The sequence below is a fragment of the Pseudopipra pipra genome, chromosome 5, assembly GCF_036250125.1.
Source record: "Pseudopipra pipra isolate bDixPip1 chromosome 5, bDixPip1.hap1, whole genome shotgun sequence".
NCBI classification, from domain to species: Eukaryota; Metazoa; Chordata; class Aves; order Passeriformes; family Pipridae; genus Pseudopipra; species Pseudopipra pipra.
In genome coordinates, this window is record NC_087553.1 from 25834680 (window position 1) to 25861126 (window position 26447).

General features: G+C 48.0%; 1 protein-coding gene across 1 annotated transcript; it reads left to right on the top strand.

The window, feature by feature from the left end:
- Positions 1-422: 422 nt before the first annotated feature.
- SREBF2 (sterol regulatory element binding transcription factor 2) lies at positions 423-26234 on the top strand. The gene is made up of 19 exons (XM_064656693.1): positions 423-613; positions 4976-5365; positions 6265-6446; positions 7626-7766; positions 9502-9723; positions 10847-10961; positions 11155-11336; positions 12124-12316; positions 13222-13403; positions 14088-14361; positions 15332-15501; positions 15714-15882; positions 16449-16569; positions 18094-18203; positions 19516-19648; positions 20170-20338; positions 21503-21688; positions 22583-22694; positions 23364-26234. The coding sequence occupies exons 1-19, from the start codon at positions 532-534 to the stop codon at positions 23582-23584; spliced, it is 3354 nt and encodes a 1117-aa protein (XP_064512763.1). The 5' UTR covers positions 423-531; the 3' UTR covers positions 23585-26234.
- The last annotated feature ends 213 nt before the right edge of the window (positions 26235-26447 follow it).

The window sequence follows — 26447 nt, forward strand, 5'->3', positions numbered from 1 at the left end:
GGAGCGGGTGCGCGCCAGAGGGCGTCGAGGCTGGGCCCCCCAGGAGGTGAGGGTCCGCGGGAGCTGCGTAGGGAAGGACAAACCCCATCCTTTCCCCAGCGGCGCCTTCCACCTGGCCTTTGCGCCCTTGAGCCTGGCGGGCAGCCCGGGGTGCGAGCCTTGCCCCAGCGGTGTTCCCCGTGGGCAGAGGAGGAGGAGCGGGTGATGGCGTCGCTCCCACGCGTGTCCGCCGTGCGTGGCCCGGCACCGCCCACCTCATGAATATTCTAATGAGGGGGCGGGCCCGCCCATGCTAATCGCAGCTGCTGATCGCTGACGCGCCATCACACCACGCGCCGCCGCGGCCGCCGATTGGCCGGGGGCGACCTGGTCTCATTGACAACAAACCGCGGGGGGCGCGCGCGCCGGGGCCGCGGGGGCGGGGCCGCCGGGGCTGCCCAAGATGGCGCGGGGTCGGCGGCGCCCGCCGGCAGCGACAGGAGCAGCAGCGTCCGTCTGAGCGCCCGGGGCGGCGGCGGCGGGCCCTGCGCCATGGAGGGCGGCGAGCTGGCCGCCGAGAGCATGGAGACCCTGACCGAGCTGGGCGACGAGCTCACCCTGGGCGACATCGACGGTGGGCGCCGTGGGAACGGGCGGGGGTGGTGGAGGCTGCGCCCGTGGGCTCCCCATGCATGGTGGGGGGAGCGCTTGTGTCTCCCCGCGGGCCCGGGTCTGCCGGTGCCGCCTGAGGGGACAGGACGCGTGGGTGGGGTGGTTCTTGGATCATGCTGCGTGGGGTGTCCCCCCCCCCCCCGAGCACGGAGTGGGAGCACAGGGTGGCCGCCCTGGCTTGGCCCCTCTGCGTGGGGTGCGCTTCCCACGCGGGACGGGCTTCCCATGCGAGCGGGGATCCCCCATCCTGGGTGGGGCAGGCGGGGGTGCGGGGCGCGTCCCGCCGGGCAGCGCTCGCCTATCGAGCGGCCACGCGTGTGTCCCCGCGTGTGTCCCCGCCTGGCGCGGGCAGCCCACGGCCGGCCCTGCCTGGGGAGCGCTTCTGGGAAACTCCTGTGGAGCTGACCCACGCCTGAGGCAGGCGAGAAAGATGTGGTAGCCGCAAGGAGCCAGTGTGGACGTGCGGGTCTTCCCACCCGTGGCCGGCCCGGGAAGGGGTCGGCAGAAAGTACTTGGCATGTCCCTCTGCTCCTGCCGCAGACCCGCGGGGCAAACGGCGCAGTCCACGTTCCACTCGTGTTTCCTCACTCTCTCAAAGTAGGTGCTAAACGATGGCCGGAGCTCTGTCGCGACTAGTGGCTGTGGGAGGCCGAGCCTCCAAGCCCTCCGGCACCGAAACAGCTCTAACTGCTTAAATTTCCCTTTTTTCACTGTCATCTTAAAACTTCACCGCGTCGCTGGCATAGCTCAGACCCGTGAGAAAATCGCTGTTTTCTGCCGAAGTGCAGCAAAACAAAGCGCCTGCGTGTGACGCTATTTTATATGTATTTTTGGTGACACCAAGCAGCTCCTGAAAAGCTATTTAAAATGTCATTTCTCTGTGCGGTCTCTGCTATAGGCTAGAGACAGGGTCCTGGCTCAGTTCACTTCTCTGCTGGGCTGTAATCCCAAACTGAGCTCAGCTTTGGGGGCAGGAGTGTCCAAAGCATCCTTGTTTAGCCACTGGGAGATAAAATAATACCAGTGCTTTTAGATTTCTAATTGACATCGATTTGCAGTGTAGCTTGGAGCAAAATTTATACCCCATTTTTCTTTGTTATACATAAAAGAAGAACATACCTTATGAAAGTGCAAGGAGCTTAGTTATTGGTTGTAAAGTTTGATGGTGCTCATCCAAGGTAGTGTTTGCAGTTGTTTAAGCACCATGTAATGAGTTCTCAGGTTGCATACAGAAACAGAGGCGAATTGATGAACCCAGAGACGGCTCTGAACTGAGGTGTGCCCGGGGAGGTGTGATTCAGAGCGATGAGTAACTTAGGAAAACGAGCTTCACTTTCCTCCCCAGCTCCAGGGGTGGATTTTCCTGGGGGAAGGTGGGGGGAACGTATATGACAATCCTGCTTTTTTTTTTGTACTCTAACATGGATTTGTCTCAGGATTTGAAATTTTGCAAAGGTTTTCATTTGGTTTTTAAGTTGTCTTGTTGGTGTACCTCTCCCATTCAGGCTGAGGGACCCCCTCACTGCATCTTGTGTGGATTTTGATTTTCTGTGGTAGATGCGCCGACTGCTGTGGGATCTGTCCCCACACACGGGGGTCATAGCAAGGGTGGTCAGAGGGTCCCAGTGCTGAGCCTGAAGGCTCTGCCTCCTACCCCAGCACAAACTCCTCCACCAACCATGGGCACCTTCCTGTTGGCAGGACACTGCTGGGTAACACCAGAGCACGAGGTTTGAGTTGGTCTTGGGTGTGAAGCATGTCAGGGGTCAGGGTAGAGGGGTTATTTCTGTTGAGGTTGGAATCTCCGCCACTTTTCATTTCTCAAAGCACAGCGTCTCCAGGAGCATGAGGAAGAGCAGCCTGTGTGCTGAAGAGCTGAGCCACTGCCCGGAAGAGGCAGCTGAAGCCCAGCCCTTGCCTTTCTGCCAGGTATTCAGTCCCTGGGTTAATGAAAGCAACAGAAGCCCTTGGTGGGCTTGGTTTTGTAATACCTTGTTGACATTTTTTAGCCTTGGGCTGGGCCAGGATAGTTTCTGCAGTAACACGTCACTCTGCTTTAGGGGCCGAGACCTCTCCAGCACAAAGGGTGCCGGTGCTCTGGTGACACTGTGTTTATCACTGATGGTTGGTCCTTCAGAAGCAGCTGAGGTTTCTCACAGTGAGTGTAGACACTAAAGGCGTTTTAAAAGGCAAAGGTTTAGATTTTGGATGTTGGCTGTTTCTTCTGCATTATATTTTTTGTGTGTTGTTACTAGGAAGGTTCTTGGGCCCTTTAAAAGAGGTGGCTTTGATTCCCTCATAGTCTTAATTTTTTAAAATTAATCTTTGGACTTCTTGCATTTAGCCCAAGTTAGGTCTGTAATAAAGATGTAGTTTAGCTTGTGAGAGCAGGAGTAGGTTTTTTAATAAGATATTAAATCTACTGCACTGAACACAACATTCTTTAAAACTCACTGGTTGAAATTTCGTTCTTATGCTGGAATTTACTAAAATCTCATCCGATTTATGTTTATCCCCCACTTGCAGTAGTGCTGTCTGATAGTGAAATAGCAGTACCATCAAATCAAGAGTTTGAGAAGTAGTTTTTTATCATGTTGAGGTTTATTTGGGATAGTCTTAGCTGCAGTCGGTTGGAGGGTGAAAAGCTATTTCATATCCATCTAAATGTTATGCACAAGTGTTAATCTTGAAACAGCCCTCCTTGCTCTGGTAATGTTTTATTAAAGCCAGCTGAGGGAGTGCATAAAAAAAAAATCTTTCATTAATATAGTGAAAAGTAGAGACAAGGGCCTGGTCCAGCTGGTCCCTGAGGGTGGCTGCTGCCTCATGCTGGGAGAACTGTGCGTCCCCACTTCAGTGTCAGGTTATGAATAGGTCAGGAGGACGCTTTGCCTCCCAGGCTCCTCCATCCCACAGACCTGAGTTCTTAAGAGAAGTGTCATAGTCAGTGCTTAAATGTTTCTCAGGGTGTGGAAGGATTGGGATTGGAAGGAAACAGTAATAGTATCACAGAAATATGTTGAAGAGTAATAGTATCATAGAAATATGTTGAAACCTGTGTTGAGGGAGCAAGAAGCTTGGAGGAGGATCCATCCCTTTGCTCTGTTTCAGCTGAAGGAGTGTCAGACAAATTAATTGGATAATGTGTGGGTGGCATTTTGGAGAGGCAAATTAATAGCCATCTTATTGCTGGGACAGCTCCATAGGAACTTCATGTGAAAAATTTACTGCTTCAAATCCGCTTCATAAACCACAGCAGCAACATCCTTTGGGTTTGAGGATGAGAAAGGTCCTGGTGTAAGGAACACTTTACCACATTTTTTCCTATAAATCAGAGATCTGTTTTCTGCTTCCTAAACCCTTATTTATTATTTTCTTATAAACTCTCTCTTAGGTTTGTGGGTTCCTTCCTTTTTTTCCTACTTCCAGAAAAAAATAAATAGGACTTTTAGAAAACTGGAAAAGCCAATGCAGCAGGGGCAGATGCTGGGGTGGAGTAGGATGTCTGGCTCCTCCTGCCACTGCCTGCACACAGATCAGGGAAAGCATTCAGGTAGCTTAAGGTGCATCATTGGATTAGTGTGGAAGAGGAAGCTCTGCTTATGAACAATGAGCTCTTGGTTGTGAAATTTTCTCCTCTGTGGGTAAGAGCTATAGGACTGAAGTAGGAGCCTTTTGATGTGGGCTGATAAAATCCCGGAGAAGGTGGGATGGAGAGAAGCTGCTGTGCAGTGAGTGCAGGCAGAAAACCAAGAGGAAAAAGTTATTCTGGTATTTTAAACACATACATGCATTTCTGCTACAGTTTTATAAAGTGTTGTTTCCTTTAGTGTTTTTTCCCCAGTTTCTTGTATCCTTGCAATGAATTCTTATCCTGTTTCTTCATTTTGCAGATTCTTAGTGGGGCAGGAGGGATGAAAGCTCCTTAAAAGTTGTGTGGGAGAGTGGTTAGTGGTGGAATTGTTCAGGTGCTTAGTTTCTTCCTTCTGTAAGATTTAGACTGAAGGAGTAAGAGCAGTATTTTAGTTATATTTTGAAGATGGTTGTAAGTTCTAGTCTGTGCTTGCATCTTGTTGTCTGGGAAAGTGGTGTAGGAGAGTCCTACTTCTCCCCCCTGAACGGCAGCAGCAGTGGTATGCTACTGGCCACCTCCTGGTGTCTCTCTGGAGGTGTTAGGTTAGTGCGATGTGTTCTCTGAAAGTTTTGAAGGACCCAGAGCTCCCTTCTATGCACACAGCCCATCATTCCAGTCCTGATACAATGGCAAGTGTCAAAGTATGTGGGCAATAAAATAATCTTGAACAAATTTTCTTCTGTTTCACAGAGATGCTGCAGTTTGTCAGTAACCAAGCAGGAGACTTTCCAGATCTGTTTTCGGATCCCTTGTGCAGCACCTTCCAGGGCGGCAGCAGCAGCGGTGGCAGTGGCAGTGGGACCCTGGAGCCGCAGTTGCAGCGGTCATACAGCCAGGCGCAGCTCCAAACCTTTCCTCAGCCGCCTGCGTCCCCCCAGCTCCAGAGCCTGCCAGTCAAAGCAGCACAGACGACACCTCCAGCGCCTTCACGCTCAGCCCCTCTCCTTCAGCCCCGGCCCTCGCTCCAGCCTCAGCTCCAGCAGCAGGCCGTCATGATTACACCAACCTTCAGCTCTGCTCCCCAGACCAGGATTATCCAACAGCCAGTCATCTACCAGAACGCGGCCACAAGTTTCCAAGGTAGCGCTTGTGGTGCTCAGGCTACAGGTGTGCCTGGTGCACTCAGGATTTTGGGATGCTCAGGCTATGGGTGTGCCTGGTGCACTTGCAATAAAATTAAATGCATTAGTGTTCAAACTCCAAACACATCCTCAGCCACGACAAGCCTGACGATCTTTTTCTTGTGATGCTGCCTGTGAGGTGTCCCTTCTCCTGCCTGTGTGGCTTTGGAGTTGGGGAGCATGGAAAATTGTCATAAATGAGATCTTAAGTGTTTTTGTGTGGCCTCTTGCCATAGTTATCTTGCTGTTTTCCTCTGTTATGGCCTCTCCCCTGTCACTCTTGGGAGGCTTGAGAAATTTATGTCTTAAAACATAGTTGTTGGCAACCCTGTCCTCCCACTGATGGGTGCACTGGGCAGATCCAGTCTGTCCCACATGGCAATCTGGATTGAAGGCACATTTTATCTACCAAACTCTTGAGTGCAGTACTTGCATTGAGCAGAGACACCTGTAGGGATATTTACTGATGACTGGATCTTCATTTGTGAATGCCAGTTGACTTGATCCTCTTTAGTAAGTGTTGATTCTTTACATGACAAATAGGATCCTTTGGTCCACCAAGATCAGGGAGTGGGAAAGCGTAGGTTGGATGTACAGCATAATGCCACTGTGCTGTCAGACCAAAGAGCTTTGGCTTTATTTTCTCTTAGCTGATCCTGTGTGCCTCCTGGAAAGCTGCTCTTCTAGGTGCAGTGTCCTCTTGCAGGAGGCACCAAAGGAGCTTCTCAACATGTGGAACAAGTTTGATGAATGCTGCCTACTAAGAAGCTCTGGGAAGGAGCGATGCTAGAAGCATTTGCAGGCTCCGAAAGGGAGACCTATCTCTGGGCTGTTTCTGACACCTCTTCTATTTTTCAGTTCTCCAGCCTCAAGTCCAGAGCCTGGTGACATCCTCCCAGGTTCAGCCAGTTACCATCCAGCAGCAAGTGCAGACCGTGCAGGCCCAGCGAGTGCTGACACAGGCTGCCAACGGCACCATCCAGACATTAGCACCGGCCACGGTCCAGACGGTTGCTGCTCCACAGGTCCAGCAAGTTCCGGTAAGTATAAGTGTGGAATGATACAGGGATACAGCAGAAGAAGAAAGTGCTTTTGCAGGTCTGGTTTCCTAGCTTGCCAGGGGGAGAGGAGGTGAAACTTGTAGTGCTGGCAATCCTGTCTAGGTTTGCCTTTGCGCAATATTTTTTAAATGTGAGAGGTATTTCTAGCCAGCCTGTGTCCCAGAAGCATTTTACTTCATGCAGGTCATGCGTGAGAGTCCCTGTTGCAAGCTGTGATGTGACTTCGGGTAGTGAGCAGTGTTCAGAAACTGTTTTCACTAAAACACTGGCTTAACTAAATGTGGTCTAAAGTAATTTTTGGAACTTGGTACTGCCAAACCGGATTGGAAACCTTACTTGAACAAGCTTTCTTTGACTTTTGCCTACTTCTTTGCAAGTCCATCACCTCTACCACACGTATAAGGACTGCTCAATACTGGAATGTGTTCTTCCAATTCTTCTGTCACTTTTTTTTATCTTTTTACTGCTACAGTCATGTGATTTTGTATTAAAACATACACAAGATTTTTTTGACTTAGTGCATCTTTGTATTAAAAATGTTTGTCTAGGGGACTTGGTATGACAAAGTTGCTCTGATTCAGTTGTACTCTGCCATCTGTCATGTTCTCTGAGAGTTAGCAAGGTATTTGGAAGAAATAAGAGCAAGCTGTGTTATGGCAAAATAACTTACAGTTGATTTTGATCTGCTTGATGTTTATGGTACAGATCCTTTTGGTGAAACTCTAGGGGGGAAGCTACTATGAGTATTTCCCAAAGCAGACTGCCCTAGCTGTGTTAGACTCTGAGTACTCAGCCAGTTAATATAGGGAGCTAATTATAGGTGTAATTGGAGAGGGGAAGGCAACTTTCCGTCAGCTCTTTTGTGTTTTTACATACTTGTTTACTTCTGGTGACTGATTTGCAAACCGATGTCCTGGTGGTTCCTCTGCTCCTCTCCCTCCAGTGCTGTCCAGACTGTCTCATGGTCAGAGTTTGCATTAGGGGCGACCAAAAGCATTTAGGTGGTGCAGGCTGCAAGGAAAGAAATACTCACCCTGCTCTTTTACCATTCACTGAGTTGTAAAGTAACTGCAACTCTGCTAGTGCTTTACCTCTGGCTGCTGGGATCAGCAGGGAAATGCATGCTCACCCCTTCACCTGTAACTCTTTTCAACCTAGGTTCTGGTCCAACCTCAGATCATAAAAACGGATTCCCTTGTCCTGACAACCCTGAAAGCAGATGGTAATCCTGTTATGGCTGCAGTACAGAATCCAGCACTGACAGCACTCACTGCTCCCATTCAGACCACAGCTCTGCAGGTACTATATGGATGTTCTTCCCTCCTTCTCCTCACCGATGTCCTTTCCTGTTAAGTAAGAGATTTGAGCTTTAGCATTCTGCAGTAGTGCAGACAGAAGGGGTTTTGAGGGCTGTTCTAGACACGTCCAGAGCGAGTAATACCCTGTTTCTGCCAAGGCTAAACACACAGATTATACTGCTTGGCAGCCTCTCATGGCCAGTAAGCAAAGACCAAGGGCACATTTCTGTTTACCTTTTTCTGGTATTACAAGGAGAAGAATATGACCTAAAAGCTCTGTCTGGTTTTTAACTTGAAACTGAAAGCTAACTTGCTCAGAGATACCTGTGGAACTTTCTTTTGCCTCTCAGTAGTGTCTACTAGTAGTATATTGAATGTGACAACTAATTAAGCTACTTTTCAGAGGGTGTTTGTGGTGAGGATTCGTTATAATCATTGGAGATGGCAACTGTGCTTCATGGCCTCTGTGCCTCATGGCCTCCACTTTGAGAAACTTATGCCCCCAAAGAAACATTTATTACAATCTTGTACATTTTGAACAGATATCTCTCTACAAATATTTACTGGGGGAGATAAACTTGGGCTTAGATTTTGATTTCTTTTGCAATAGCATGGTAGGCTTCTTACATACTTGTTAGCAACCAGGCTAAAACCTTCAATTAACCTGCTTGCTTTTAGATGATGTTTTCACACAAAGGTGAGGCTTACGTGGTTCTGTCTACCTGAGACATGTTTGAACACATTGAAATTTGGTGGAAATAAGCCAAGGAGAGGTTTAAGACTTAAATTCACTTATTTGTCAAGTTCCTACTTGAAACAAATTATTTTTCTGATATCCCAGTTAGAAGACTATTTCAGAGTTGAAATTGTTCCTGAAGTTGCTCATGGCTAGTTATTATTACATTTGTCTTTTGACAGAAAAAACTCTTCTTCTCCATAGTCACTTCCTTGATCCTTGGTGTACTTCAGAGAATACATGTATCTTTCTCAATCTTACTTTGCTGGATTAAGTAGTCTAAACTTTCTTTTACTCCAGCTGTCCTAGAATCCTGTCTGTGCAACTGTTCTGATGGGATTCATCATACTTCATCTCTGAGTACACACTGCTTTAGTTTGGTGTAGATAGTCTGTAGATGGGTGTCCAAGGCTGAGCTTTTCATGCCGCTATATATCACTCGTTGTCTTAGTTCCTCATCTTAAGGCATTTTTATAGCTTATGGATTTTTTTTTTCTTCATTTAATCAAATTCAAATCCAACTGCATTGGTCAAGCCAATGTTTTTCCATAATAGAATCCTTTCTAACATTGTCATTACTAGTTTGGAAGTAGTGTAGCCTGTTGCTGTTTTACTGACTTAATTTGTCCACAGAAAAGGTGGATTTGGACACTTGGATTGTAAGGATTGTAGAAACAAAGAGGAGTTTCGGTCCATTTCTCATTTAAGTGGATGAACAGGGCACAGTATTGGCAGAAGTATTGATATTCTTGGAGAACAAAAGATATTCTTATTCCACAGTGACTAGTGTGGGAGCCAGAGTGACAGATTTTTCCTGTGATGCTGTGCCAGTGCTTGTGCCGCCTAAGAAAGACAGAAGGAAATTGGCATCTCACATCTTTTCTGAGCTGTACAAACGTTTCCTGATTTGTCTTTTGTTTACTCCTTTTTCTTTTGCCATCATAAACCTTATCTAAATTGGCTGATTGCTCTTGACACTTGTTACGCGTGGTCTTTGTAGACCCTCGTTGGGAGCAATGGGACCATTTTGACCACAATGCCGGTGATGGTGGGACAAGAAAAGGTGCCTATCAAACAAGTTCCCGGGGGTGTCAAGCAACCTGAACCACCTAAAGAAGGAGAGAGGAGAACAACTCACAACATCATCGAAAAGCGTTACCGGTCATCCATAAATGACAAAATCATTGAGCTGAAGGACCTTGTCATGGGCACAGATGCCAAGGTAAAGATGGGGGATAAGAGCAAATCTGGTATAATAAATACTTTGTCTTCGAAGGTGCTCATTGCTCTACCAAATGAAGTATTTGGGTACATGCAGCTGTAAGTAGTGTGCACACTTGTATTGGGATAACACTGATGAGAAACACTTGTGTGATGGAAAGCTTGATAATTGTATTCAGGAAAGGTCACCTGTAAAATACTAATTTTACTGTGCTAGTGGTACTGTTTCTTGAAAATAAGCTATACCTTACGCATTTGTTCTTATGTTAGGTCTAACTTAAAATAGGTAGAATATCCAAATGGATGTTTTGATAACTCTGCCAGACCAGATCTTGCTTAATGTAAGTTTCCTTTTCCATGTGACTGCAGTAGGGATGAGGGTTTACAGAGCTTTTCGATTTATTTCCTTTAGATATTAAGCAGTAAAAACTCCTGCTTGCTCAATTACTGGAAGCTTTCTTATGCCACGTGCTCAGGGTTGTCCTATTTGCTTTACCTCATGCTGGCATAGCGGGCAGTGGTATTCTTGATACTTCTGTGATCTCTCTACAAATAAGTGCACTAGTGAAGTCACCTCCTATTGCTGGGTGGAATTGGAAGCTTAATATTTTTAAAAACATGGGTCATGTGCAGTGGCTTCATAGTACTTTCAGCTTGTGTTTACAAGATAAACTTGTCCACTGCTTCTGGAAGCAAGTGTTTTCATGGGGATGGCCAAGGCAGTGAGGCAAGGAGGGAAATATTCTCAGAATTAGGCAGTGAACAATGGTCAACAGACAGCAGCTTGTTCTATCCCAGAAGACAGCCACATCATTTACAAACTATGGTACTTTCAAAGGACTATTTCTGGCTGAAACATAGATGTGAACTCTTATAATTTGGATGTTAGTCTGTTTCCATTGTACTATTTTATAAGATCTTTGAGAAACCTCAGTCCTTGTGTATGTTTGATACCTTGCCCACAGAACATGCCCTGCTATTAGTTCCTTTGCAGCTGCTGAGAGGTCCTTTACTCCCTTTTCTATCACCACACGATACAAAGGGTTGTGGTATCCCTACAAGCAGGAGTGACCCTTTGATTCTCTTTATATAAACTGCTTTTTGTATGTCTTAATTCCTTGCAGATGCACAAGTCTGGAGTCCTGAGAAAAGCCATTGACTACATTAAATACCTACAGCAGGCCAACCATAAGCTGCGACAGGAGAACATGGTTCTGAAGCTGGCTAACCAAAAGAACAGTAAGTTGTGGAGGCTGTGCAGGAGGGGGGAGGCAGTCAACATGAATGTAGAATGTATCTTGCAGTCTCTTATCCTTGACAGAGGTTGCATTGATAGTGGCCAGTGTTACACTAGGTGACAGAGCAAATCTGAGAGATACTGACAGAATTCAGGATGGAAAAGCACAAACATAATGCACTCTGATTTTTGCAGAGCTCTTGAAGGGCATTGACCTAAGCAGTCTAGTTGACACCGATGTAGATCTGAAGACAGATGACTTCAACCAGAATTTGCTGCTGATGTCTCCTCCAGCCTCTGATTCGGGATCCCAGGCTGGCTTCTCTCCCTATTCCATTGATTCAGAGCCAGGAAGCCCTCTTCTTGATTATGCAAAGGTATTTATGACTTCAGTTGTCAAATTTAAGGCATCTACTTCAGGGATACGTAAGGGCCAGAATTTAAAATCTCCTTATTCTCAAGAGTGGAACCAGCAGACATCTGGCAAGCAGATCTGTAGGGCTCAGAGATCCTTTGTAAGGATGAGGAAGGTGCATCTGTGTGTTTTATCTTTTCTTAAATGATTGCAACTCCTTCCTGAGCTGTATTACCTGAGCCTTACCTTAGCTACAAGAAGAACTGTACTTATCCTTCAGCCCCTGTACAGTCTTTGTGGACTTACAGTGCTTGTTCATGACCCAAGTTGCCCATGACTTTCCAGGATATGAATGTCCAGTGCGTAAAGCAGGAGAACTTGGAAATAGATGATGACATCAGCTGTGGTTAATGAGACCATAAGTAATCACAGTAACAGAAAGCTGTTAGCTGTCTTTGGCTTACAAGTTTGTTTTGTGGATATCACAGAAGAAGTGGGTCTTCTGGGAGATCCACAAAAAAGTAAGGGCAGGAAAGGTTAATCTCAGCCTAAACCAAGGATCCAGTTAATAACTGAAATGACTGGTAGCAGGAGGAAGTTGAAGGCATTCAAATATTTTAGCCTTATCTTACTAAACTATGAAAAGCTTTACTGGAGTTCTTGCTGATCTTGAGCTCAAAAGCAAATTTTAAAATGTGTTCTGTTTCTCCTTCTTCCCTACCCCTCCCTTGGCATAAATGTTTCTTGTGGTACAGAATGGTAAGCAGTTTGTTTTCTCCTCTTTTTTCCCCATTCCTATTCATTTGAAGGTTAAAGATGAGCCCGACTCTCCTCCTGTGGCGCTTGGTATGGTGGATCGCTCTCGAATACTCCTCTGTGCTCTCACATTCCTTTGCCTTTCCTTCAATCCGCTGACATCCCTCCTGGACATCCGAGGAACCCCGGAGTCTGACAGTTTGGTGCGCCACAGCTCTGGCAGAAATGTGCTGACTATTGAGTCAGGTAACGAACTAGAATAGTTTGGACCACAGAAAGTGTCCAGCCTTATGTGGTCTCCCTAAAGGTCACCTCCAGCTGTGACCGCTGCAGGTCACAAGGGTTTGTGTGTTTAGGGAGTTGTATGACCTTTGCTTAGTGGGTGGGGAGAGTAGTAACTGCTGGGCTGGGTGTGGGAGGAGAGCCAACTTGGATCTGGTTCCAGTTCCCATCCATATCCAGTGTTGTTCTTGCATAAAACCAGCCATGGCTCAGTGTGGTGAGGTTGAGGTAGCACCCATTTGTAGCCCAACAGTCTGGGCTTTCAGGATAGACCCTTTAAAGTAGTTCAGGGTAAGGAGCATCCTCCTGTCTTCACCAGTCTTTGAGGCATGTTCCCTTTGTATTTGTTTTTAAGGTAACTGATTTTGTAACTTAATAATGAAGTGTTATTACGCTGTTGCTATGGGCTCTTGCAACTGGTTTGTTTGATACACTTATTCCATAAAATCCATAGGGGAGGGCAGGGGATGCTGTAGGTGTGGGGTCATTTTCCTGACTGGTAAATATGCTTCCTCAGTGTCACTTTGTAAATTTTATTAAGATCAAAAAATGACACTAAAGTATTGAGTACCTGTGGGTGTATCTTACAGAAAAATCAGAAGACATACTCAGGGGAAACTAAGTGCTGATTCGGTTTTTTATACATCAGTCTTCTAAAAATAACCATTTAGTTGGAAATGTTGTGGGTTGGAGTTTGGATGAAGAGCTGTTGATACAGGTGCTTCCTGATTAGAAATGCAATCTTTGCAAAAGCTGATTAAACATGTGGCAAGCATAGCAAGACATCCTCCTTGGTCTGTGCTCATTATGTTGCCAAGCTTTTGGTGTCCAGATTAGCTTTTCACTTTCCTTTTGGATGTCCATTGTAGATGCAGCTGGTTGGTTTGGCTGGATGATGCCCACGCTAATCCTGTGGCTTGTGAATGGAGTGATTGTACTGAGTGTGTTCATAAAGCTACTCGTGCATGGAGAGCCAGTGACCCGACTACACTCAAGGTCGTCGGTCACCTTCTGGAGGCATCGCAAGCAAGCGGACCTGGATCTGGCACGGGTAAAGTTGACTCATTGTTTTGCATCAAATGCATCTTTTAGATGGGATTTTGGGTAAATGTTACCTAGTGAGGCAGTGGCTTGGCACTTGCAAGAGCATGGTATTCCTTGAGTGGACTATCCTGTCTGATTGCAGAGAAGCTGTTGCTAGGTTGTCCTGAGCAGATTGCTGTCCTCACTCAACCTAAGTTAGTGAGGCATAGATGCCAGCATTGGAAGAGGCTCTGAACTTCTGTCCTTGTTCCTAGCTACTGCATCTTGTATCAGTTTTTGGCAGCAATATCTTGGGTTTTGTCCAGAGTCTGGCCTCTGCTGTGCTGGTCTGTGTGCTGTCCTCCAGCCTCTTGGAAGTCCTCACCATTGTTGGGGCAACATATGGCTTTTGATATGGGGACCCCAAAACTTCCATGTTGTTTGAGAAGGCAAGAACCTTCTTTCACTTAGTACTAGTGTGTCTCACAGGCAGTGCAGGACCAGAACCACGTGTGGAAGGATATGTTCAGGGCCAGATTTCAAGATGGTGTAAACTGCCATTATGTTTTCTGGCTCTATGATGACGTCCCTCTGCTAAAGATCTTGTCCTAGCTTGCACGTCAGTTTGTCTTGCTCCCAGTGCTGAGGAGGTCCCAAAGTGTCTCTGTAATGGTGATTTTTGTTGTTGAACTTTTTGCTGTGTTATTTGCAGGGCGATTTTGCTGCAGCTGCATCAAACCTGCAGACTTGCCTGTCAGTACTTGGTCGAGCACTGCCAGCTTCCCGCCTGGACTTGGCCTGTAGCCTGTCCTGGAACGTGATCCGCTACAGCCTGCAGAAGCTGGCGCTGGTGCGGTGGCTGCTGAAGAGGACTTCTCATCAGTGGCGGGCAAGGGAGGCCACTGCAGGCTTCGAGGACGAGGCCAAGACCAGCGCTCGGGATGCGGCTCTAGCATATCACAAGCTCCATCAGCTCCACATAACAGGTAGGAGCAGAGGTGGCAGATATGCTGTTTTGCTGAATGACGAGACTGAGCTGATCCTGGGGGATACAGGGAGAGCACTACAGCCTCTCTTCTGGGATGGCTGCTGTTGGAAATTAGCCTGACAAATTTCAGGAGCCACTTACTGAAACAGGACAGATTCATGCAATCAAAAAACTCCATAAGAACAGCTGAAGCAACAGCAGTATCTCAAATTATGTTTTCCTGAGTTTGCAGAGGTGGCTGAGAGTCTTTCCCAAGCAGCAGTTGATTGAGTCCAGTCACTTTTTGCTGCTGTTAAAGGCTTGTTTTATCACTGTCACTTGGGAACGTGAGGTCGAAGCAGGGGCTGGGGTTAATTGCTGGAAGAATTGAAATTTCTGAAGCTGTGTACAGTTTAGGTTGCCATTTGGTGTTGATGTGCTTTGAAATCCTGGGTGTGTGCACATGGACTGAGGAAGTGCTTGAATGTTCCTTGCAAATGGTTGTTTTTGCCATTTCCTTGGCAAAGCAGTTTGTATTGTCAGTAAGCTTCTAGCAGATCGGAAATCCAAGCTAAACTTCTTTCTGCATAATCATTCTTTGTGAATTGTCACCATGACACCAGGGCATGGTGTACTTGTCCTTAAATATTATCTGTGTAGGTACAGGTGTGGACTGCAAAGGGTTTTAAGATAGTGATGAATACAGTGACATAAAGTTTGCTGATCATTTTATCCTAACTGGCTTAGCTATACAGAGCTTTCTTGTGGAAGTGAGGCTGTGGGTGCCAGTCTTTAATATCTTTGGAGGGAAGACTTGGTTACGGTTGTTCTGTTGTCTGAATACGAAGTTGACATACGATGTTGCAAGCTTCTCATATCAACAGGTTCTTGTTGTTTCTTTAGGATAGTAGCCCTACAAATTATGGTAGTATTTAGTAGCTGGTACTACTGATTAAAAGTTAACACTTTTCCTCCTCTTTCTGGTGCAGGTAAACTTCCCTCCAGCTCAGCTTACTCAGGCTTGCACATGGCCTTGTGTGCTGTGAATCTGGCTGAGTGTGCAGAAGAAAAGATCCCACCCAGCACAATGGCAGAAATCCACCTGACTGCTGCAGTTGGCTTGAAAACCCGCTGTGGAGGCAAGCTTGGCTTCCTAGCGGTGAGTTGTCTTCTCCTCTCCTATCACACCTCCACGAAGAGCTCTAGGAAAGCCAGGAAACTGGCATTGCTGTAGCTCAGGACATCTGCTATCAGTACAATTATAATATGACTTGCAGTCATAATATGAGCTGTAATTATAATATGATCTTTGTCCTTGGTGGTGCGACTCTTCCCTGGATGCTGTTCTCAATCAACCTCTCCTTTCCCCAGAGCTACTTTCTAAGCCAGGCTCAAAGCCTGTGCAGCTCAGAGCGTAGTGCCATTCCTGACTCGTTGCGTTGGCTGTGCCACCCCCTGGGACAGAAATTTTTTGTGGAGCGAAGCTGGACGGTGAAGTCAGCTGCGAAGGAGAGCCTGTACTGCACCCAAAGGAACCCTGGTGAGAGCTGCTTGTCCTGAGTGCGTGGCCTTCCCAGCGCTTTGAGCCTGGCAGTCTCTCCACTCTTTTATCTGGGACAAAACTGGGTGTTGTATTTGAGAGAGCACCTTTATATGTCTGCCCTGCTTATGGTTTTGATGGGCCAGAGAGGGTGTGGAGCTGAGAGATCTCTCCTCAGCCTGCAGGAGCTGACTTGCTTCCCTATGTATACTGCACTGCATTGTCCTCTTTATATGCTGGAACACAACCTGGATGTGACCCCAGATGTCTGGAGGGTGACTTTGGAGTGACCAAGGTTTATCCTCCACAGAGCAGTGTCCTCACTGTTTTGCTGAGTGGCTGAAGTGTCAGAGTGATGTTTGGCCAAAGGCTGCAATTTTATAAGTTTTCAGAGCCTTTTTATCCCTTTAATCCACTTAGTCTTTAGAAATCACTGCATTAATTACTCAAGAATTTCCCTCTACTGCTTTTTCTCTTGCTCCTACATTTGATTCTTCTTTTTGGTTGTATTGAGAGGTGTCTATGGCTGTATGCAAGTGAAATGGTTTGGTTTGATCCTTCTCTAGCGGATCCTATTGCACAAGTCCATCAGGCATTCTGTGAGAACCTTCTAGAGCGAGCGGTGGATTCCCTCGTGAAGCCTCAGACTAGGAAAGAAACAGCGGGACAAGAGGAGGAGGAGTCGTGGTGAGTATATGTGGCACACTGGGGACTGCTGGCTGCAGCAGCAGGCTCTGGGGCAGAGCTCGTGACCAAGGACTGAGCACTGGTGGTTAGTCCTTGTTAAAGGCTTGGAATGACAGCATAAGTCTGGCCACCGCAGCTTATTACAAGAGTCAGCTCTGCCTCTTTTTATCACAACCTCTGAAAGCAGGGGGAACCAAGGTGTGGTGGGGATTTTCGGTCTTAGCTGGCATAGTGCTGTTTGATTGCTCAGCTGGATGAGTGGCTTTTTCTCTGCTGTGACAAAGTTTAACGTTCAGGAGCACTAAAATTAGTGTGCACCTACCTCTTCTTAGACCAGGATGTACATCCAGAGCTTTTAGAACATGAAAGTCTGTCATGTCAGAGAGTGAACCCACCAGCTTGCTACCTTATCCAAGAGTGTTCTCCTGACTGAAGTGCTGTATTTACCAGCAGTGAAGAATCAAACAGATGCATGGCAAGAGGAGGAAAGATGATGATGGCTGAAATTGTCATTGCCTCTAAGCTCTGTGACCAAATGAAAGGGGACAATAGGTGGGAAACAGAGCAGCTTTTTGTACTGAACCATGTCCAACTTTTTCTTGGACTCCATGGGAGGTGGAAGCCCACCCTTTGCTAGTAATTCAGCGCTATTTCTACCTGCTCTCCAGATGTGCTGGTGCCAGGCAAATGCTACAGAAATACATAGGAAGCTGTGTAAGGATCCTGTTGTTCCCAGAAAGTGTGGGTAAAAACCTCAGATGGGAAGATAACCCAGTTTCCCCACCTGTGTAGGGAAAATGTTGTACATTTAGCTTTGGGTTTTTTTTCAATCTCATGTCTGTTTCCTAGTAGAGAACGCAGTTTGGTGTAATTGCTTGCACAGTGCAAATGCTTGTGATCCAGTGCTGCTGTTGATGAGAGAAGGTAGCAGATTTGTATAAGGGGTGTGGATTGTCACTATACTTGTGGGAGTCCTGTCTCCTCATGGGAATGACTAGCTTTAGTAATACAGCAAGCCTTTTTGTCCCCCTCTAGGGGTGGGAGCTCAAGATCTTCATCTCTACCCTGTCCCAGGAAATTAGGTTGTTGCTGCATATGCTACTTTCTCTGACCATTGCTATGACCATGTTGTCATTTGCAGTCATACCTATTTGCATATATGCAAATATGTAATCACAGAAGTGTAGTTTGGCCTCTTTTGGAGGCAGTGGTTGAAAAGGAACTTGTAATCAACTTGTAGCATAGCTCTGTGTTTGAGGTGAGACTCTTGGGGTTGAATCTAGTTCTGCGCTGGTCTCCTTGCAAGAGGAGGTGTGAGGCTGCCCTTTGCCAAGCATTGTGCTGTACACTTCCACTTACGGGGTGGTCTCTTCAGTCCAGCAGTGTTATGTTACTTGTAGAGCTTGAACTTTCTGTGGGCTTAATGGGGCTGCATTGTTTAAATATGCCTTGTGACCAATGAGTAATGCCTTGGCATCTCTTGTTTGACAGCATAGCTAAGGTCTGCCTTGCTTCTTGTTTCAGTGAGTTCTCGGGTGCCATGGAGTACCTGAAATTGCTCAACTCTTTCTTGGACTCCATGGGAAGTGGAGCCCCACCCTTTGCCAGCAATTCTGTACTCAAGTCTGCCCTGGGTAAGTCTGGCAGAACTGAAGTTCTCCCCACTGCAGAATCTACTGCTGATATCAATTCCCTCTCCCTACCATCCCTCAAACCCCAGGCAAGGAGAAATGCAGTCCGTGGAGTGAGGCTTGATTGCATACTAGTGTTGGTACACTCAGACTGGAAGAGTATGATTAAGAAGGCTTGTAAATTTGGCTGTGTGTTGTAATGCTGAGTGCCCAGGTGGGACTGCTGTTATTTGTATTGTTGGGCAATATTTTATTTCCAAGCTGAACCTTGTGCCCTCACCTGAGAGCTCGCTCCTGGCAATGCAAAGCGAGAGGAAGGGTGGAGCATATAAACAAACATAACAACATTGCAGTTGAGGTACAGGAAGGGTTTTTTTCTACTTAATTACCTATTGAACCAGGTTGCCCTTACTTTCACAGTGGCTGTCAGGTGTATTCCTCAATCTCCAGAGACCTGCAGCCTCTGCTGTAGGCAAACTCTGGGCATATACTGGGAGGTGCTTGGTTTGGTCCCTTGGTCCCATTATATTTAATGGGACAATAAGGGCTGTAGAATTCCTCTGAGACGTGTGCTCATCTGGGCTGAGCTGGTAGCAGGCTGCTGGAGCATTTGTCTTGCTTGGTGTTGGTACAGACAACACCTGGCAGCTCACTGGGATGCTGGTGCAGCTTTAGACACAGACTAATTATGCTGTACCTGAAATGTGTAGAGCAAAAATAGAAGGAAAACTAGATAATTCTTTTTTTTTAGGGATTATTTTTTGGTATAAAGGGAAGTCTATATTTGGATCAATACTGTCATGGAATTGAATAGCAGGTCAGAGTAGCAGAGCATATGCCCTTTCGCCCTGGTTAGGCTTTGGGAACTTTTTGAAGGCATGTTAAATAATGGAGGAAAGTATATAGGGAACTTGATTTACTGTCTTGATGGTGATTAGTGCCAAAGCTTGGTATATATGAGTGGAGCTGTTGTTAATTTGGGGTGGTGAGTGGAGATCATTGTCAGGAAGGAAGTCAGCTGGTTTCTAGACAAGCTGACGAGCTAAGTTCTTGTTGACAAGATACAAACAGGCCATCCCAAACTCTGCTTGCGGTCAGATGTAGGGTGTTTGCCTGCTGCCAAGTTCCTTTGTGTTCCTGCAGCACATTTCAGCATTCACATGGATGGCTGCATTCCTGTGGGATTAGTTTGGGCTCTTTAGCATCAATCCCAGTGGAAGGCACTGGCAAGGGCACGTGATACCTGCCTGCTTCTCCAAGAGGGAGGGAGCCAGGTGTCCTCTCCTAGGCTGCAGCTCATGACTCTGTTTTGCAGGTCCCGACGTGGTGTGCCGATGGTGGTCAGCAGCGGTGGCGATGGCAATCGGTTGGCTCCGAGGGGATGATGCAGCTGTGAGGTCACATTTTGCAGAAGTGGAACGCATGCCGAAATCCCTGGAGATGTCAGAGTGCGTAGGCCTTGTGTGCTTTCCAAACCACTGCTCCTTCTAAACAGGGATGACTCCTTCTCCTCATGCTGTTCTGTAGGATTACACCTACCTGTGCTCTGGAGCTGCACGTCTCTTGTGCTCTGCAAGTGCCAATGTGCTCAGCAGTTCGTGTGTAGGTCAAGGCTTGCAGACTGATATTAGAGCTGTGGACTGGAAGTGTCAGAAGTGCTTCTTTAGGGATGTCTTGTGGATTTGTTCTAATTGCACAGCCTCCCACCTTCCAAAACCAAACCACAAAACTGACATGCTGATGGAAAGGCTGGTGTCACCATCTCTGTTCTTTTGCACTACAGCATCTTTGCCAGCTTCCTCTCTTTTATTGCATTTCTCTGTACAGTCTTTGTAGGTGAGGAACCATCGCCATCTTTTCTGTCTAAGGAATGATGATATCTCTGCTCTTGAAGATGGGAGAGTGAAAGCTGATGCTGTGACAGCATGACCTGGTACTGCTTGAAAGCAGCATGCTCTTTCTCTTTCAGGAATGCCCTAGTGAAAGCCACCTTCTATGTATGTAAAGCCATGCAGGCCTCACTGTCTGGGAAGGCAGATGGACAGCAGAACTCCCTGGGTCACTGTGAGAGGGCCAGCAGTCACTTATGGAACAGCCTCAACATGAGCGGCAGCATCTCTAGCACAGTCCTCAACAGTGTAAGATCTATAAGCCCTGGGATAACACAAGGACTGTTGTGGTTGTAAGATTGGTCTTGCTGCAGGTGTGCCACTTCCCCTTTGTATCTGTGTTCTCCATCCATCCATCCTGTGTATCATGGGAGTAGAGGGGAGATTTCTTCTCTTTCCTCACAAAGGGTATTGAAATTGTTCTGCTTCTGCTGTATGGGGGAGCAGAGCTGCAAGTACATCATCTCCCTGGGCATGGTCTCAGCTCTTGCTCCTCTCATGCCAGTAGCTGTCACCCCTTTCTGGTGCTTTGACCAGTTTAAATTTGGCTCAGGATAGAGAGAAAGTATCCATCTCTGTCCTCCAGGTCAAGTTCCTGACATCTGTAAAGCAGGACCTCAGTAAGCTGGGTCTGCTCTGTTTCAGGCAGCACTTACAAGTGTTTGAACCCTCTGTCACAAAAGTGCAACTGTGCTCTGCTACTTGAGTTTGTGTGGGGCTTGTTTCTCTTCTTTCCAGGTTTACCTAAAGCTGGAACTTCCCTCCATGGTGTATGGGACGTGTTTCTGGTCCCCTCCGTTTCTCCTGGGTGGCAGCTGTAGTGCATTGTAGTTGCATTGCATGTTGTGGCAGTGACTGTGCAATGTTTCTGCAGTGCAGTACAGAGGCACTCTCTGTTCGGCAGCATGGGCAGAGCCCTCCCAGAGCTGTGAGCGGTGCTAGGGGGCAGCAGCAGACGGGAAAAAGGGGTTTGGGCAGCTGCCATGTGCCAAGACTAGCTCTTTTCTCTGCAGGTAGCAAGGCTGTCTTTGTTGTTTCCCACAGTTAGCATTGCCATTTGGGCGGGAAAGCCTTTGCAGAAGTCTGTGTTCCCATGGGATCAGTTTGGACTCGTTAGCATTGATCCCAGCAGAAGGTGCTGGCAAGGGCATATGACATTGGCACAATATCCCCTTGGCACATACTGTCTTGACCTCTCGATCGAGACGTGCTGCTTGAACAAACGGCTGAGTCCTGCTCCCTGTGGTGCATTGTGGTGGGGTGATGTGGTGGGGAGGGCTGGGGAGCCCCCCAGGTGGGCAGGAGATGCTGTGGCTGCCTTCCCATGGGCCGTATCAGCAGCCATGTAGTTTGTTCCTCGCCTAATGGTATGTGTTACTAATTGTGTGTGCCTGGGCACCCTGGCTCTTGCAGATGATCCAGCTGCTGGCCTGTGACTTGCTGCTCTCTCTCCGTACCAGCCTGTGGCAGAAGCAGGCGAATGCCAGCCAGGCGCTGGGTGAGACCTACCACGCCTCAGCCCCCGAGCTGACGGGCTTCCAGCGCGACCTCGGCAGCCTGCGCAAGCTGGCCCACAGCTTCAGACCCACCTACCGCAAGGTGATGCCTCTCTTGCCCACTCTGGCTTAGCTATAGCCTGTCCCAAGGGTTGAAGGGAAGCCATGGAAACATATAGGTATATGTGGGCTTGAGGGGTTTGGACACTTGGGGTGGGATGCTCTGCCACCAGCAGCCTCCATACTTTCTCTTGATGAGGTGATGAGGGAGGTTCCCATGGGTGTTCAGTGCGTGTGGGGAAGTGTCTGCTTTAGGTTCTACATAGAAAACCATCAACCCGTGTGTATTGCCAAACAAATACCATGGCATCCTGTCCCTTAAGGCAGCTTCAGACTGGCTCTGTCCCTTGGGGGAGTGTGGAAGGAGACTTCCTCGGCTGTGTTGGCTCTGCTGAGTAGCTGGAGGGTCAGATGCCTTCTGCATCTGCAGAGTCCCAGCTGCTTCTCTGGGGGTTTTTCCTCTTCTGTTCAGTTTATCTAGTATTAAGCCTCAGTAGAGGATGTATAGTCTAATACTTTAACAAACGAATTGTCCTGGTTTTGTCCAAACTCTGGATTTCAAAGTTTGATGCTGTTATCAAAGTGCTGCACTAGCAACCTGGGGTGAGACCCCTCCCTGGGACCATAGTGCCAGGGTTTGCTCTTCTAGTTTTCCATCCTGTTCCCGATTCTTGATCCTCCCCCTTTCCAGGCCGCTCACAGTTAGGTGTCAGATCTTTTTTTTTTTTTTTTTTTTGTTCCTCCCCTCCTCGTGGTTTCCTTGACCTGCAAATTCCCCAGAGACAGGTGGAAACATGAGGGAGGAGTGTGGAAGTGGGTCTCTGTTGTTGTCAAGGTGTCAGTGCTCTGCTCTCGAAATGCAGTGGCTGAGAAATGACACATGTTCAGCCACAGCGTTGTCCCCACCTCTCATCCTCCATCCTGCCTTCCCTTCCAGGTCTTTCTCCACGAGGCCACCGTGCGCCTGATGGCAGGTGCCAGCCCTACCCGCACCCACCAGCTGCTGGAGCACAGCCTGAGGCGACGCACGCCCCAGAGCAGCAAGCAAGGTCAGCCCTGGGGCCTGGGCACCGACCCACTGCCTGTGGGGTGGGGAGGGGGCAGCACTTGGGCAAGGTGTGGGGGCATAGGTGCAAGCTGCAGTGTCTTCTGTGTCAGGATAATGAGCTCCCATCAGCCTGTGGCTCAGGGCGATGCTTCTGCCATGCTCTCTACAAACCGACTAATGTGAGCTACCAGCCCTGGGCTGGAGGTGTCAGTGAACAGACTGGAAAACATTTGCCTTCATGCAGCTATACATACACAAAACTTGGCAGTCTGGGGTTTGGGGCAGGCAGTGCAAAGGCAGAAGCTGGGAATCCTAAAGGGAAGAACCAAAAGATATGGTGCTGGTTATTAAATCCCTTGTGAGGGTGGAAGGGGAATGGGTAAATGTGTGTACCAATGCTGGGGTGAGCCCTAGGAAGTGAAGTGAAAGGAACTATCTGTAGAAGACATGACTGACAGCCCCTACCTGACTCCAGCTCAGACTATTCTATTCTGCTAGCCTAAAGGAGCTCCCTGGGGGTCCTCAGAGTGGCCCTCACTCTTGGCTCAGCCAGGGGTTGCCAGGTAGAGATGCCTGTGCTCACTGGTACCAGTTGAGGGCCTGCATGGTGGGGTTTTGTCATGCGGGTGGTAGCTCTGTTGTGAACTTTCTCTCTCCTGTTTGCACATAGGTGAACTGGACACGTTGCCGGGCCAAAGGGAGAGAGCCACAGCCATCCTGTTGGCCTGCCGCCATCTTCCCCTCTCCTTCCTCTCCTCCCCGGGCCAGCGAGCCGTCCTGCTGGCTGAGGCCGCCCGCACCCTGGAGAAAGTGGGGGACAAGCGCTCCTGCAATGACTGCCAGCAGATGATTGTCAAGCTGAGCGGGGGCACGGCCATTGCTGCCTCCTAATGCTGTCTTGGGGCCGCCTTGTACAAAGACAGCTTGGTTGACCATCAGCCTGGACTTCCCTTCTGGAGCTTAAAAAAAGTGCTAGGTTAGGGCTGTGCTGGTGGGATTGTGATGGGGTGGGAGGGGGAGGGAAGGTTTTGGTTTTGTTTTATTTTTTTTCTAAACTTGCCCCAGGTTTAGCTTTATTAGCTTCCTTGCTTGTTCTCAGGCACTGCAGCAGGAATCTGTCTAGTTGTGGTTTTTGTCACCTTGCCTGGGGCTGTTGGGAAGCTCTGTCCTGACACTGATTTCCCATTCCTGCTTTGGGGAGAAGCTCACAAGCCCAAGGCATAGAGAAGTGGCACATCCTGTGTCTGTCCTCAGGGGTATTTTATTCTCTTCCCAAACACCTCTACAGAAAGAAGTCTTTGGGGAGGGCAGAGGATCTGCTCAAGCCTTGTCCCACAGGGCTGCTGGGGCTTGAGGATGTTCCCAAAAGAGAGGGGAAGGCACTAACTTTCCTAGGGTTGTGTGTCAGGAAACTGAAACCCCCTATACCCAACTTACCTAGGTGCTCTGGGAGTATCGCTTGGGGCCAGTACTGCCCAGCAAATTTCTCTACAGTTTTTATACAGGTTTTTTTATAGGAGTGTTCATGGCTTTACAAAAACATAGGGAACAATGCAGCAGATTTCCCTTCCTCTCTGCTTCATGCGTCTTTTCCTGTGATAGCTGCCTCCAGTTTTTGGTAGGGGGTGGGTTTGTAGCAGCCTACAACAAACAAAGCCTGGTAGAAAGCCTTGGCATCCCTGGTCATCTGATGCTGGGTGGCAGCAGAGGTGGACGGGCCGTGCCCTGCATTGGCGTGAAGGGTGAATGCTTCTCTGGTGCCTTTTTGTTGATGCAGAAACAATTTTTAGAAACAGTTTTTTATTTTACTCAACTCCCAGTCCCAGAATTTGTCTTCAGGTGTTTCTCCTTACCTTTTCCAACTGCTCAACAGCTCCTGCAGAATCTGGGAAGCACTGGTTCAGGGTGCAAGTCTCCCAGCTTTGTTACCATTGCTATTCTGAGCAGTTTGACTTGCAGGTGTTGAATTGCCTGTGACTTTCCAAGAGGGGGAGGTGGATTTGGGACAGGGAGAGAACGGTTTGCCCTCTTTCTCTCTGCCTTTCCTGTTGCATCTCTCCAAAGAAGTGCAAAGCGGTTGCCCTCTGACGTGCAAATGTGAAAACCAGCCTTTGACAAGCGGGCATTGCTGTTTCTCCCTGTGTTATGGTCAGCGTGTTCTCCATGTTAGCAGCTAGAAACATTTAGATACAGCAGTCCAAACCCATCCTGTCCCAATCAGGCCTGTACTGCCTAACTCCTGCAAAATCAGAACTTGTACTGTTTTGTAAGAAGCTTTTTACATGTATCCAGCTTTTGCATAGGGGTGTGAGAGCTTGAGCTCCTTCAAAATGAGAGGAAAAAGATAGGGGCTTGTGGTCTCACTTTGCCCAGGGTCTTTTGGCATCTGTGAGGAGCATTTCATGTGCTACAGGAATTGAGCACAGGTAATGCTAGTCCTGGAGTTGCCTGGATTCACGAAGATGGAAACTGGGGCCAGGAGAAACCTGTCTCCCAGCAAAGCCTGTTCCCAGTGATCATGATCTGTAGCTGCAGACAAAAGTGCAGGGACCAGAAGATGTTTCCCTCCCTCCCCCACTTTATGTGGGGAATAGCTGGTAGACACCCAGCTGCAATGGCCGGCAGCCTGAGCTTCTTGTCCTGCTGGCAGGCAGGGGGGTTCCTTGCTTCCCAGGGTTGGTGGTTGGAGGGGAGCTCATTGTTTGAGGGGAAGAGGTTGCTCTCAAGAGTGTCTTTGAGTGTAGAGGATGCTCTGGTGGAAGCAACTTCCTCTTCGAGCAGGTATCCTAGGTATGCATAAGAGCTCTTGGGTTTGTACACGTTTTGATTGCCCATTCCCAAGTTCCCCGGCTTATCAGTGATCCTATTCTGGGAGGTGATTGCCTCCTCCTGATTTTTGTCCTCTTCAGTGGCTCTCACGCTGTCTTCCTGGTCATGTTTTTTTCCCTGAAATACAGAAACTCCTTGCCTGTGGCAACTTCTGAGTTACTTTGCATTTCTCTGGGTCTGGGTGCAACACGTGGGAAGTTTTGTGCTTTAGTAAAATGGGAAGCAAGGCCTTGGGAAAGCAGTGATGCTGAGGTGCCACTTGGTCACTAACGGTGGTCTGAGCCCTGGGGGCTGGGCTGCAGGAAGTACTGGCTGGGGAACTGGCAGACTGCTGGGCTGAAACCCCAGTAGCAAATAGCATGATCCACGGAGGGTCCTAGCATGGCTCATACTTTTCTGTCCCCTCCAGGGTGACGGATCCTTGCCGTTTTTTCTACACTGTTTATAAATTTGCTGCCCATCTGTCCCTACGACTTTTTTTACATGTGTGTGTATATACTGTAACTTTTTTGTTTGTGGGTGGGAGAAAATTGTTTTATGGATTATGTGAAGAAAGTCTATTTATCCTCATGGGGTTCAGAGTAGGGATGCTTTGTGATACAAGATGCAACTGGTGGTGGGGAGGTTCCCCAGGGAACATATCTCCTGTCTGAAAATCCTGTTCCAGGGCTCCTGAGCATCTGTTACCTAATAAAGATGAACGTTACCACCACCTCCCACCTGCCCTCTTTCTCTTAGCCCTTTTCATCCCACCCAACAGCTGCTCTTAAGCAGAGGTGAGCTTGAAATGTCCTTCAGAGACATAAAACCTTGCAGGCACCTTGGGAAGCTGTCGGTCCTTTGTCTGGATAACCTGAAGAACAGAGCTGTACAGTTTGCAACAAAAGATGATCCCTTGGTGGAGCAAGTGTGGTGTCTACATGCT

Coding starts and splice junctions, on each gene's coding strand:
- SREBF2 (XM_064656693.1), top strand. CDS start 532: ATGGAGGGCGGCGAGCTGGCCGCCGAGAGCATGGAGACCCTGACCGAG. Junction 14,362..15,331: donor CCATCAGCTCCACATAACAG/GTAGGAGCAGAG, acceptor TTTCTGGTGCAG/GTAAACTTCCCTCCAGCTCA. Junction 15,502..15,713: donor GCAAGCTTGGCTTCCTAGCG/GTGAGTTGTCTT, acceptor TCCTTTCCCCAG/AGCTACTTTCTAAGCCAGGC.